Source organism: Ictidomys tridecemlineatus, chromosome 7, assembly GCF_052094955.1.
Source record: "Ictidomys tridecemlineatus isolate mIctTri1 chromosome 7, mIctTri1.hap1, whole genome shotgun sequence".
In the NCBI taxonomy this organism is placed as follows: domain Eukaryota; kingdom Metazoa; phylum Chordata; class Mammalia; order Rodentia; family Sciuridae; genus Ictidomys; species Ictidomys tridecemlineatus.
The window spans coordinates 56,021,790-56,036,718 of NC_135483.1; the positions used below are offsets into that span (position 1 = coordinate 56,021,790).

At 34.2% G+C, this 14,929-nt stretch overlaps 1 protein-coding gene across 3 annotated transcripts in view; it reads right to left on the reverse strand.

Moving 5' to 3' along the window:
• Positions 1–922: 922 nt before the first annotated feature.
• The window catches only part of Crispld1 (cysteine rich secretory protein LCCL domain containing 1), a 45,455-nt gene continuing 31,448 nt past the window's right edge, over positions 923–14,929 (reverse strand). For all 3 annotated transcript variants that reach the window (XM_078017005.1, XM_078017006.1, XM_078017004.1), the window contains 5 exons: positions 14,493–14,536; positions 14,325–14,397; positions 8,826–8,901; positions 4,539–4,669; positions 923–2,010 (listed from right to left, as the gene is read on the reverse strand). In XM_078017005.1, the coding sequence (XP_077873131.1) occupies positions 1,959–2,010; positions 4,539–4,669; positions 8,826–8,901; positions 14,325–14,397; positions 14,493–14,536 (376 nt within the window). In that variant the 3' untranslated portion in view covers positions 923–1,958. The remainder of the gene's footprint in view (positions 2,011–4,538; positions 4,670–8,825; positions 8,902–14,324; positions 14,398–14,492; positions 14,537–14,929) is intronic.

Sequence of the window (14,929 nt, forward strand, 5' to 3'; positions counted from 1 at the left end):
ATATCTTTTGAGCTCTTTTCTTTTACTTTAAGAATACATTTCTCTCATTTTATTCAAAATTTTTTTCTTGTGAGTATACTTCTAAAACGACATGACTGTAGCTAGGCCTGGTGGCGCACACCTGTAATTCTAGTAGCTAGGGAGGCTGAGAGCCAGGAGGACTGCGAGTTCAAAGCCAATCTCAACAACTTAGTGAGGCCTTAAGCAACTCAGTAAGACCCTGTCTCTAAATAAATAAAAATATAAAAAAGAACTAAGGATGTGGCTCAATGGTTAAATGTCTCTGGGTTCAATCATTGATACCAAAAAAAAAAAAAAAAGTGTTTTCTCCTCCACATTTTAAATATACCTAAGTAATTACACTGACTTTGCAACCTTCTATTATTGTGCTTATTTATACTAATACCAAAATTATGGTTTGGATAGGAGTTTCCCCCCCCCAAAAAAAAAAAAAACTTCTGTTAATGCAGAAAAAAGTATTCAGAGGTCAAATGATTAGATTATGGGAGTGTGACCTAATCAGTTCGTCCTAGTTTGAATGGACTGAATAGGTGGCAACTGTACACAGGCAAGAATGTGTCTGGAGGAGGTAGGTCACTGGAAGGGCACATCTTCCCCTCCCCCTCATTTTTTGCTTCCAGAATGAGCCATGAGCAGAGCAGCTTTCCTCTTCTGGGCCCTTCCCCCTTGGGCCCAGAGCAACAGAGAACTCTATGAAATGAGACCTCTGCAACTGTGAGCCCCAAATAAACTTTTCCTCCTCTAAGTTGTTGTTGTCAGGTATTTTGGTCACAGTGAGGCAAAAACTAACTAAAATAGTTAATAACTCGAATTTAGACAACTTCTACCGACTGTGCTCATTAATTGCAATACTACTTCTAAATCAAAGCATGCACCATACAAACAGAACTGAAAACAATACTTTGAAACATTATTAATTTTAATATGTTTATAGGAAATGCACAAATTCACCAGCAGAAAAAATACCAAAAGTAACATTTTACAGATTTTTTAGTCTCAAAGCACAAAACATCTTTCATAGAAACAAATATGTCACCACTATTGGTACCATAATATGACAACATTTATACATAAGGCCATTTGCCACTATGAAGATCAGTAGCAATGATGATGCAATACATTAGTTCATCTTTGTTAAATGTTTTGCTATTATACTTCCTGGCCTGCAGGAGTATTTGCCAGGATATAAAAGACAATGTTGTGACCTCAATTTAAACATTGCACAGGAAGCTATAGCTACCCATGCTTAACCTATATTTATGACATGATCACTAGAAATGTTTTCATACCACTACTTTTACCTTATTCCATTTACTATTAAAACCATTCCCAAGAAACCAAACATTTTAATAGATTCATCTGAATATTAAAGAATTATTTTATACAAAATAGTAAGTGTAATAACATGATTTACTATATTCCTAAACTTAACAAAAGAAAAAAAACTGTTCAGGTATTCAATGGAAAACAAACTTGAGATTTAGTGCAGGTAACAATAGCTGAGGAAAATGTGATAAAAAGATTTCTTTTCATTTTAGAGTTGATTATTTTTAAATGCACCAGATAATTTTCTGAGGACCATTCACATTCAATGTTGAGATTTGTTTTATTAGTGGCATATACAAAGCACCATATAATATAACATATATAATGTAGAACAATCATGACTATGTAATTAACTGTAGAAATAACTGCTAAGAAAATATAGCAATATTTAACACAGGATTTCTAAAACCATTACATATTCATTACTTTTTTCAAAGCTAATGTCCCATGTTTTATTTTATAGATTTTGTCTATCAATTTTTATGCAGTTGGCACTTTTGGGGGGCTGAAAGTAGCTGCTATCTTCTGTACAGTAATGTTACAGTTTTATACAAACTTCAGAAATATGACATTTGGAATAGTCTTTATGATCCCCTTCCAAGTGTTCCATTTCACACAACAGCAAATACTCTGAATGCCTTTCCTCCTGGAGGATTCTGTAAACTGCAGAAATGAAAAAAAATATTGATGTCATCTCTAAACATAATCCTTCTAATAAATCATGCTGTCTTATGACAGTTATATGAATACAGACGGTTAACTTTCTAAGGCCACTATAATTTGTAGCTATTGGAATGTGTGAGTGAGGATGACATAATTCTTTAAATTTTGGTTGTACGCTAGACTGAAAGTTCATTAAAGAAATTGAAGATGTGCAATAGGAGTAATAGTAGTCTCTAGAAAATGTCACAAAGTCTGTATTGAGTTTTCATATTTTATTTCCTTTGATTCTAATAAAACAGAGCTAGGCACTCATCTCTCCACTTTCTTGAGGTAATACGGAGACTCAGTTTACAATTGATTTTTATAGACAAAAGTTAACTCCAAGTCAAAAAGATGTCTGATACTTAAGCAATATTGTAGAGTACTAGGTCAGTATCATTTCTGACAGAATTTAAATTATATTGCTATTGCATAGATTAATTCTTTATAACATCCACATTCTCAAGGAAAATATTAGCAGGAAAATTTAATGGTGAAATCTGAAAAGATTCAAAAATTTCTTCACCAAAATGGGAACATACACACACACACACACACACACACACACACACCACAAAGCATGCAGTGTCATTTTGGAGGTACTTTTAAAACAGAGTTAAAAGTAATGAGAACCATAAATTCTACTCTTTATTAAATTGTTTATTTTTTATTTGGCATCAATGATTAAACTACATTTTGCTTAAATTTCTAGAAATTAAAACATATTGATAAGACCATTAATCATTATTTCATCTTTCAACTAGAAGCTTTTGAAGTTTTTGCTTTTTTACATAGTTCTATTGGCTTAATAATTTTAAAAGATTTTAAAAGCAATAAATGATCAATACAATGAATGCTAAGAAAGAGATAAAGTGTAAGTGCTTTCATGTATTTCTTTATATATATGTAATAAAAGGAAGAATTTTAGGAGTTTTTAAAATTTTTTTTTTAATATTTATTTTTTAGTTTTCGGCGGGCACAACATCTTTGTATGTGGTTCTGAGGATCGAACCCGGGCCGCCCACATGCCAGGCGAGCACGCTACTGCTTGAGCCACATCCCCAGCCCCGGAAGAGAATTTTAAAGTGAGAAAAATGATGCAGAAACCACAAATGTGTATACACACACAAAATATATGGATGGACACACATGCACCAAGTTTTTCACACAAGCAAATGGTCAAGTTCAAGGTTTATCTCTGAGCCCATAGCCTTAGTATGGAGTCTGAGTTCAGGGATTATTAAGTTATGTGACCTTGGGCACGTCAATTATTTAACCAACTTGGAACATCAGTTAACATGTATATACATCAGAGTTTACAGAACTGAATAGACATTATGGGGCTTTTGGTGAAGTTGAGAGAAAATACTTAGAGTATGGTAGTGCCTAGTGTCTGGAATATTCATATCAGATACTCCAAAATTATTATTCTCAATTTTGTTAGAATGTCATTTTATAGCTTCAAGATGAATTTAAGAAATATAAGCAGTGAATGGAATCATATCACTCAGGTTAGCTTATAATGGAAATATTCTATAAACTCAAGAATTCACTTTGCATATCATATCTGATTCTCAAGGCCAGGAGGCAAGTTATTGAGAAATTCCCCTCTCAATAATGGCCTCCTGATATGATCTCATCTGAATATAGATACTAAATGCAGATTTGTCAAGAGGCTGATACCCAGAAGGTTATGTGAAAGACAATCTAGATATCCTGTATGGCATATCCTGTGGTGTTCTTTAGAGTAACTAGTTAATATACAAATCCTCCATTGGTAATTTTGGAAATCCCAGGAAACATCTAAAAGTTAGGGATTTTATTCTGTGTCTATACAAATAAGTGGGACATAACATTACTTCCAAAGTACCAATAATTTCAAAAAATCATTGAGGGTTCATTTATCTTATTATTTATTAACACTTGATAAGGTGAGCCACATGAATTTTTCTCAAATCCCCAAGTATATATAACACTAATGAGCTAAATACTATGAGAAGACCTGAAAGAGTTCGTTTACAACATACAAGGCATCCAAGTTCCAGTGCAAAAGAGAATTTGGTTCTAGGGAAAATCAGACTCATTGTTTTTGTCAAATACTTTGTCAGATAACTGGATTAGAGAAATATTCAGTGCCTTGTTCATCGAGAAAGAATTAAGTATAAAACCTAATCTAGAAAATCCAAAAGAGGATGAAAGAAATTTCCTAATTATAAGAGCAATTAACAAAAGAGTGGTTCTGACTTGTAATCCGATTTTCATGTTGATTTTTATAAGCCTGCAGGAGACAGGCACCTCTGGTACTGCAGATTCTCCCACCCCTGGAAAACCAGTTGTTACACAAGTATGTAAAGGAAACACCCAAGCTGGGTCACCTAATGAAATCATGTGCAAGTGGGTCTGCTGTGAAGCAACCATACATCACAAGGTAGGTACATGAAAACAATTGCACACACTACACATACACATACACACATACTTGTTTTTACCTTTCTGAGAAGATTCCATTCTGAAAAGAAGCCGTGTAAGTCTTCCTTTTGTCCACAGGCATAACATCAACATAACCACCATGATTTCGAACCACTCCAGCATGTACTGCTGCTCTGCAGATACTGGACAGCTGAGGAGGCAAGGAGAAAAATGTGCCACTATTAGGAAAGTACTGCGGAACTTGCCCAGCCTATTCTTCTACTTCTGACATCTGTCTATGCAGCCATTTAGGAGTTCCTGGACAATGTTTGGCATATAAAGGAATATTTCAAAAGGCACAAAGTCAAAGCCAATCCTGAGAAAGTCTGAAGGAAGATCTTGAGGGTGGCTGCCATGGTAACACCCTTCCACCATCTAATCTACAAACACTAGTGCTGTACAAAAAACAGGCTTTTATAGTCAAAGCAATAAAAAAGCAAATTAGGTCCTTTTATCTCCTCAGGGTCCTATTTGTCATTATTAAATTTTACCCTTTGCTGATGCATACTGAAATCAGTCTGCTGAAATGTTCATAGGTTGGATTATCTGTGCCTCATTCATGTTCCCTTTTGACTTCCATATAACCTTAGTTCTATATATCTCTATGGTCCATTTGCCAAAATATGGGCATATATTAAATGGAATTTTTTTCTTATTACATAATACAATTCTATGCAGAAATGTTTTGCCCTACAGAATAACACAAAGTGACCAGATTACAGATTACACTGTTATATTGTGTGCATTTACAAATATGTAGCAATGAATTCCACTATTATGTGTAATTATAATGCATTAACAAAAATATTTGTGACAAAAAAGAAAAATTATAGCTTCTACTTAGATTTGCAACAGTTATTATTACTCTGGTTTGAAGGACCTGACATGAGTATTAGAAAAATGGCTTTGTTTACAATGTACCAGTTACATAATCTGAATTTAATACAATTTCTATGAAGGAGAAAATTACTGTTTCAAGTCTAATAATTTCAAAATTTTTAAATGAATCCTAAAAGTCAAATAATTTCTTTTGGCCTATCACAGTCTTTCCTAGATTTTACTATTGGCTTTAAGCCAAATGTTCTACCAAAATTTGTCGATAGCTGAGTGCAGCCTAAGGAAATCCCATAACAGGAAATGCCTGAACTGTTTCAGTATAGAGCCACCCACCTCAAATCCCCATGGGTCTTTCCCAGTCTCATTGGCATGTTCTGTTCTTATCTCTCTGCACATGTGGGTGATTGAATATGCTTTTTTAAAGTTCACATAAGCGTGTATATCTTACGTGACCTTGCTTTCTCGCTGTGCTCTGAACTCTGTGCCATCAGTCAGTATTTATTAGCTCAAAGAGCCTGCAGCCAGGCTGTTTAATCCTTCTCAGGCTTTTCCTATCTCACAAAAATACCACACATCTGAAACCTTGTGTCCAGACTCTAAGGAGGCATTTTATTGACCATATGAAAGGCCCACACTGAATTCATAATCGTATCCAAATATAGTTCATAACACATGGAAATAGAAACAGTTCTGTACACATATTTTTGCTCTTCTGTTAAAAGGGTAATATCAGCATTTTTTTTCCCCAAGGCAACAAAAGTGCTTAGATGATAACATTCACTAAATCCAAACACTTTTACTATGTTTTGAGACTATTGTTTCGCTTACAGCTCTGCAGTCAGCAGGCATTCCAGCTGAGTTCAAAAGTCAGAAGTTTTTTGTTTTTTTTTTTCATATCCATACTTTGTAAGAATATATTATTTGAAAGAAATAAGAATTTTCTCCATGCATATAGTGGAATTTTGTAATGAATATGATATTAACAATCTGTAATAAACTACAAATAAAAATTCAAGGCAGTAAAATGTGCACGTTCTAACTCTACAGTGTAAAGTAGGAGAGGGCGGAGAGAAAGAGAAAGCCAGAGGGAGGCAATTTGGTTGACTCATGCTCATCTCTCCATATCAACCTTATTTAAAGGGATTATATATATTGTAGGAGCTGGGAACCCTGGAAATTATTGGTTTAATCTGACTCTGCACTCCCCATGTGACTGTAATTTTTATATTGCCAACTTACTCCCTAAAGAACCAAATAATGATACATATTATCTACCCACTTCACTGAGATAGGAAGATAAAATGATCTCAGGATACAAGATCTAACAAACTCTAATTCTAGAAAATGGTGGCTTCAAGGTATAGAATTGAATGGACTATTCTGAAAGACTTTTTTACAGGCATGATTAAAATTAAAAGTTCTGATGCTTAATGGGAAAATCGGAAGAAACAATGCTTCTGGAAGTCTCTGAAGAGCCCAGATAGACACATTCCTACACATTCATTAGTTGTTTGCAGCAAATATTTATGTGTAAGATATTTGCTTAGTGTCTGATGCCACTGTGTGCTCTAGGTTCTGTTAGAGCAGGAACAAGCATAACTTGGCAGATATCGAAGAAGTGATGAAGAAATGATGGACAGCACAGCTGCTGCCCTTGAGGAACTCACAAACTAATAAGACAGGGTAACCAACAGGATACCTAACAAAATAGGTAAAGTGGTAAAGGCAACACAATAGGAGATGAAAGCAGGATGAATTCATGCTTGAATTAGGAGGGCCAGCAAGGTACCTCACAGAGAAAGTAGCAATAATTTGGAATATAAGAAAAAGCCATGATTTTGACAGAAAAAAAATTCAAAAAGGGTGTATTTCAAAGAGATAAGAATATAAACACAAATGTGAGGGCTAGCAAATTCCAGGTATCTGTAGGACATTTAAGCTGCTGACAGTAATAATGCAAATTGCAAATCTAAACCTTGTAAAGCTTAGAATGGGATTTCAAAGCTGAATTTGGGAAAACCTTGGACTCAAATGAATGTTTCAAAAGAGACAAGGTGGTAATATGCATATTTCAGGCTTCTTTACACAATCAGATTCTTGTAGTATTCTATTGAATAAGTACATTCTTACTTTGGATTGTGTAGAGGGGAGTAAGAGGAGGGGTGGGGGGGTTGGCAATGCAAAAGACAGTAGAATGAGATGGATACTATTACCCTATATACATGCATAACTACACTATTGGTGTGACCCTATACTCTGTACAGCCAGAAGAATGAAAAGTTGTGCTCCATTTGTGTACAATGTGTCAAAATGCATTCTACTATCATGCATAACTAATTAGAGCAAACTAAAAAATCAAAACAAGAAGATTCTTAAATTTGTTTTTGTAACTCTTTGGCTTAGAAATCTGTGATGGTTTCTAAATGTCTACAGTATGAAATCTAAACTCATCAGCATGACTTTCAGCGTCTTCACCTGTACATTCCCAGAGCAGATTCCTCTCTCTCTTTCAGACTAATTTGGCTGTGGCCTTTCTTAGCTCTAGTTTTCAAGGTATGACTACGAGCAACACATTTAATCCATGTATTTGTAGATATCATGCACACCACCCAGAATGTTCCATAATCTCCTTTACCAACCAACACTTTAAACCTTGCTCAAAGTACATTTATCCATAAGGAAACCATCATGGTTAATATTCATTGTTCAACCCTCTTAAGTCATCTACTTACAGCATACATGCAATTAGTTTCCTTTTGTACTTTAGGGAATGATCTGATTTGTATTCTAAGCTACTTCTCAAATAGATCTTTTAAAATTTTTCAACTAAGTTTATTAGGGAATAATTTACATAGAGTAAAATTTACCAATTCAACCTTTTCTAAAAAGGCATACAGTTCAGTGACTTTGTCAAACATATAGTCATGTAACCATTAAAATACTTTCTATGTATTTAGCAAATTCTATATGTTTAGCAAATTTGTAATCATCCAATTTATACTTCAGATGTGGATGAATTAAAAGGAAGAAAAAATAAAAATGCATTTTCCTTCCCAATAATGCCTCCAAGGTTATTCCTTTAAGTGCCTGATATAAAATCCATGAAAAAGATATATGCTAGGGAGTGATATGGGCCAAATCATATTGTCATATTGTGTGTATGTAGGAATATGTAACAACAAATCCAATCATTATGTATAACTATAATGCAATAACAAAAACTGTGGTGAAAAGACATATTGGAAAGATATAAATAACAACTTATGTAAAATAAACTATTTTACACTCATATTTGCACATGAATATATTCATTTTTCAGTGATATTATTGAGTAACTGTTCCAAGAGTAAGTCTCTGGGTAAAGAAACTTTTCTTATTCTCTACATAAAGGCACATATATACATTTAAATACATGTATATATTTTTATATAAGCATGAATATTGAGATCTGTATTAATTAAGATACTTACATCAGAGTAAATTCGAGATCCAATTACACGAGCATAATGTGGATTTGCCTGCATACAGTTACGAGGACAATATACTCTGAAAAAATAAACCCATGTAATGTAAGTGGTTTACTTCAGTAATTCTTATTAATAAGAACATAGGCATTCATACACAGAACCAAACTTAACATTGTAAACCCTATTATTGTTTTCTCTCCTGAAGTAGGTCAATTGTACAAGTAGGCAATTGGCACAATTGCTTCTGTTTATTTTATCCACATATAAGTTTCAGCACAAATGTGAGATCTTAAATTTAGTCAGGAAGACATTTAACTTGGGGATTCAAAGCAGAAGAAAACATCAAAAGCACCTCTATGCAGTGGAGAATCTGCTACTCATTGTGTCTGTAGAAAAATGTAGTCAACAGACAACTAGGAAAATCTGAGTCACTGTCATAACATCTCATAGTTCCTTTTCTGTTTACATATTTTGTCTTATATTCAATTCATGGCTTTAATTATCATTTACAAACACCTGATTTCCAAATTTGTATCTGCAGTTGGGACTTCTTTTATTAAAAAATTATAGTTGGGTGAGGTGGCACATGCCTATAATCCCAGAGGCTCAGGAGGCTGAGTCAAGTTCAATGCCAGCCTCAGCAAAAGCAAGGCTCTCTCTATATATATATCTCCTGCCATTTATTCAACCCTCCTGTTAGTTTGAGGTCTAATAAATATCTCAAACTTATTTTGTATGAATAAAAATTCCTAATCTCTACTCCCCAAATCTATTTCTTTGTAGGATTCCCATCACAATACATGGTATTTTCATTATTATAGGAGTCTCAGCCAAAATCTTTATTCTACCCATGGTCTCTTTCTTTATCTCTCACCTTACATTCAACCCAGCCATTTCTATTGGCTACACCTTAGGATATATCTAAGATCAGAGAATCCCTAAGAATCTCAAGCTCAGTGACTCTGGATTCTATCATCTACTGTCAAATTGACTGCAACAGGCTCTCCAGGGATGATCTTGTTCATTACTGGTTCTCTCCAATCTATATCCATATGTACAAGTCCAAACACATCATTTCTCTGCTTCAAGTACTCCAGGGGCTTTCCATTTCATTCAAAGAAATGACAAGATGCTTAGAATGCCCAATAAGCCCTGCATATTCAGTACACCATTAACTTTCTGAGCTAAACACTCCTCTTTTCCTTCCTCACTCTGCCCCAGTCATGATGGTTTGACATGATATTTCTTAAAAAAAAAAAACAATGTGATTCTGCCTTGGGACATTGGGACATAATCATATTCTTCTTTGCATAAAAAGTTCTGTCTCCAGATATCCCATTGCCTGTTTTCTGACTGGATTAGTTCATGTAAAACAAATTTCCCAAAACTTTATTTAAATATAAAGTTCAATTATCAGTGTTTAATCAAAAATATTTTCAAATCTACTCCTAGAGTTCAAGAAACTGTCATATAGCACATTTTTTTAAGATCAATTGCTCTTCTTAGTTTATTCTCTCCCCCTCTCATGTACACACATGCACACACATGCAAGCATGCGTGCCAACACATATTCATGCACTAAAAGGAAATATAAACCAACATTGGGAAAACTACAATTAAGTTTTACATATTAAATGAGATTCTCAATATAACAACTACATGAAAATCACTGGTGGATGGTGGTATCAATGATTTTCAAAATTTTCATTGAAACTACCTTAACCAATTAAGCAGCTCTTCCTCAGGATAGCTTTTAAAAATGGCTCTAGTTCTTATTTCTAAAATATGCATAACACTGTATACTTCAGACTGTACATATTTCATATTTCAATATATAAACCAGAACTATTTAAACAATAAGAAATAAATAAATCTGAGCGTTTTATAACTTTGAATTTAAAAATTGACTGTTATAAAAGACAGTGTTGCGGGACACAATGGCACACGCCTGCAATCCCAGTAGCTGTAGGGCTGAGCCAGACTCAGTAACTTATAGAGGCCCTAAGCAACTCAGTGAGACCCTGTCTCTAAATAAAATACAAAATAGAGCTGGGGATGTGGCTCAGTGGTGGAGTGGCCCTGAGCTCAAAGCTGGTAGCCCCATCTCCCCCCCAAAAAATACAGTGTCTGGGGTTTTAAAGAACGAAGGGTGTCCCATAGACTGGAAAATGAGCTGACTATATTTGGGAACTGTTGGATATTCACTGCCCTCCTACTGGTTGTAAAACTACCTGCTATGCCCTTAAAGTCATGCTGTGTGAACTCTACCTTACTCATATTTAACACTTGGTTTACAGAAGGCCAAGGTCAATAGCTTTGAGGTCAGTTAATATCTACTTAGTTAAGTTCAGGTAAAAGCAGAAAAGACAGGGCAACTTTTTTGCTTATATCCTATATCTATTTTTAACATCTCATTACGTTCTACAGAGAAGGTAGGCAGTGATCTAGTAAACATTCCATTATCTATATTTTGCCTGTAAGCCTTGAATTAAAATGCTAACACATTTTAATGACACTTTTACATCTTAAGTATTCAATAACTTTAAATACCTAATTATTTATAGATAAATGTAAAGCAGGATAAGATTTCTAGTAATACAAATGTGCGTGCGCACACGCGTGCATACACACACACACACACACACACACACACACACACATTCTATAGTTTATTTTAGGTTATTCTGTAGCTATGAAACCTCCCAAGGACATGACTATGCAAGCAGTCCTTCATATCCTTCATTAGCTACTTTATTTATATTATCCTTGCCATTGTTCTCCAGGATATACCCTTAAGTGAAATAAAACTCTAAGGCAGATACATCAATATATAGTTCCCTAAAAGTTATAAACTATTATATCAGTGATACAATTATGACCTAATTTATGAGCTATTAAAAATTTTACATGAGAAAAGATAATCTTGGTTTCACTATTCGATAAAATAAAAAGTTAAAAAGTGTATAAGGAGGTACTTTCCAAACTACATAAGGTAAAAATCATGTATAAATTATTAACTCTATGGTTTTATTATTTGGTGAAAACATAATAAAATTAAAATTTAAAAATTTATATCATTTTCCTTTTTTGGATGCTTCCCTTCCTGGAATAAGACAAGAAGTAGGAAACTCATTAATTAATATTTCACTTGAATGATTTTTCTCTATGGGAAAAATATTGATATGCATACTGTGAGAGAGACAGGATTACCATTTGTTGAGTATTTACTAAAGAAAGGCTTTATAGTCTATGCTTCTTGGAGATTATGCTTATTATTTATTCCTACTCATTTAGCTGCATGGGCCCTAGCATAGTACTGGCAAATGGTGAATAATAAATATTTATAAATGTGTAATTTTGATGCTAAAATTCATCAACTTCACCTATCAATATATCTCTACTTCTTCCTATAAACATATAATCTGTAAGTACAGGACTAGTCTGAAAAAAATCCTGCAAAATTTTCTAAAAATTACATAATGACTTAATCAAATCAGTAAGCTTTGTAATAGCATAACTGGTGAAGCTCTAGAAACAGAAGATTATACTATTATAACAAATTTTTAACATAGCCAGGAAACAAGTAGCACATGCCTATAATCTCACTGGATTGGGAGGTTAACACAGGAGGATCATGAGTTCAAAGCCATCCTCAGCAAAATTGAGGTGCTAAGCAACTCAGTAGGACCCTGTCTCTAAATAAAATATAAAATAAGGCTGGGGATGTGTCTCAGTGGTCAAGTGCCCCTGAGTTCAACCTCCAGTACGCCAAAAAATAAAAATATAAAAAAAATGTTTAACTATATAGTTCATTTGTGGTCAGATGGTGAAAAAGTAAACAAAGAATTTCATACAGTAAGGGATCCTCAAAGTATTCCATCCATTTTGTAATCTGCTGACTTCAATAAAACACATATGTGCTGAAGAATCCAGAAGTCTCAAATCAGTATGCACCAAGTTAGCTGACCAAAAACATTACAACAGTATTCTTGCATTAGAGTAGAAATAAAAAGATTTGGTGTTCAAAAGGAAACAGGTTAGATATTCCTGTGCGAAAGAATTGATACCTTAAATTACATCAATAATTGAGAATCTTCCTTCTGACAGATGAAGTATTTGCTTTCCTGTATCAACAACATAGTCTTCTGTTACTTTGTCAACAACAAGCTCCTTCTTTAACTGAGATATTACTTCAGTTTTAAAAGGGTTTTCCTAAGTAAATAAATTTTACCATATAATTAGATTCCTTAATTTTTTTTTTTGGCGGCGGGGGGGGGGGGTGGGGTTTAGCAGGAATTGAACTCAGGAATGCTTGACCACTGAGCCACATTCCCCAGCCCTATTTTGTATTTTATTTAGAGATAGAGTCTCACTGAGTTGCTTAGTGCCTCACTTTTGCTGAGGCTAGATTTGAACTCATGATCGTCCTACCTCAACCTCTGTCATCAAACTACCGTTATTTCTCTAAATCTCATTATGAGTTTGGGAAGTAGCATATCTATGGTTAAGACAGTACGTGTAGGCACATAGTTTACTTTTCTTCTGTGTTGATGATGGCTTGTGGATGTCCTGTTCCTCTAATAGTGTTCATCTTAGCTTGGTTCAGAAAAGTGAAGACTTTTTCTTCATTATTTTATAGTAGATAAATTTCATTATAATTTTTAAGAACATATTAAAAACAAAAAGAAAAGCAGACATAGGCCTTTTGACTTATGAGTTGCAATTAGATTAATCTAATTTAGAAACTGAATAGCAATGCTAAAACTACATCATTTCAGTGTCTATGAAGGAACATTTTATAGAAAGAATGTTTTTGTATCTCAAAATTCATATGCTGAAGTCCAAAACCCATTGTGACTTTGTGATAGGACCTTTATGAAGGGAATTAAGGTTACAAGATGACATAAGGGAGGGCCCCTTACCAAATATAAGGATTAGTGACCTTCTAAGAAGAGATACAAGGGAGTAAGCCCTTTCTCCAGCCACCGTGTGAGGACACAAAATACATGGTGCTGCCTGACAGCTAGGAAGAGTCCTAATAAGTAACCAAATCATATGGCAACTTGATTTTGGATATCCCAAACCTCTAGAACTGTGAGAAAAACATTTTTGTTGTTTATACCATTTGGTCTATGGCATTTTATTATAATAGCGCAAGCAGACTGATAAAGAACTCTTTTATAGCAAATATGAACATACAAATCACATGCACAATCCTTGTCGCTAAAGAATAGCAGTAAGCACTCTGCAATTTGGAGAAGACATACTAGGAGGGCCAGGAGTGTGTGAAGTTTGTGAAGTCCCATCACTTCTTCCTGCTTAGCAGTTCAAGATCATATGTATATGATCTTATTTTATAGTCAATAAATTCCACTATAATTTGAATCCTGGAGACATAGAATTTCAGGTAAAAACAAACCAAAGCCCCCCCCAAACACACACACACACAAACATACACATGCACATATACATACACACATAAGAAAATTTAGAAAACATTACCTTGGGCAATGTGAAGCAGGCTTATGAAATGGACAGAGCTGTTCCACAGTAGTTTCACAAGTCACTGCCTGAACTGAAGAATAAAAGCACAAAACGATAAGTGACTCTGTTAGAAGTGAAAACCCAACACACAGTAATAAGGAAATGAGATTAAAAAAAAAGTCTCACCTGTTACTTTAGAGACTGTGAAGGAATTAGCAGACTGATATTTGCTAAAGATAAAAAGACAGTAATATCAATCATTTGCTTTTAGACATCATCATAAGTATAACTGCTAGGGTCTTTCAGATCCAGGCACACTTTATTTTTAAAATCTTTTTCATTAAAATACCTATGTAAGTAGAGATATAAGAATACATCACCTAGGCTAAATCCATACTACCTTCACTTCTTAACATTAGAGTGTGGTTTCTTTTCATTATAAATCTCAAAAATAGATAATAACACAAATAATGCACATACTATCTACACATTGGTTTCATATCAAAATTAAAATTCTCATACTAATTCCCAGTTTCCATGGAACCCACAGTAGTAAACACAAGACAGTGTTGTATAAAGACTACCAACAATAAGTCCCTTAAAGGAATGTGCATTAATCAATT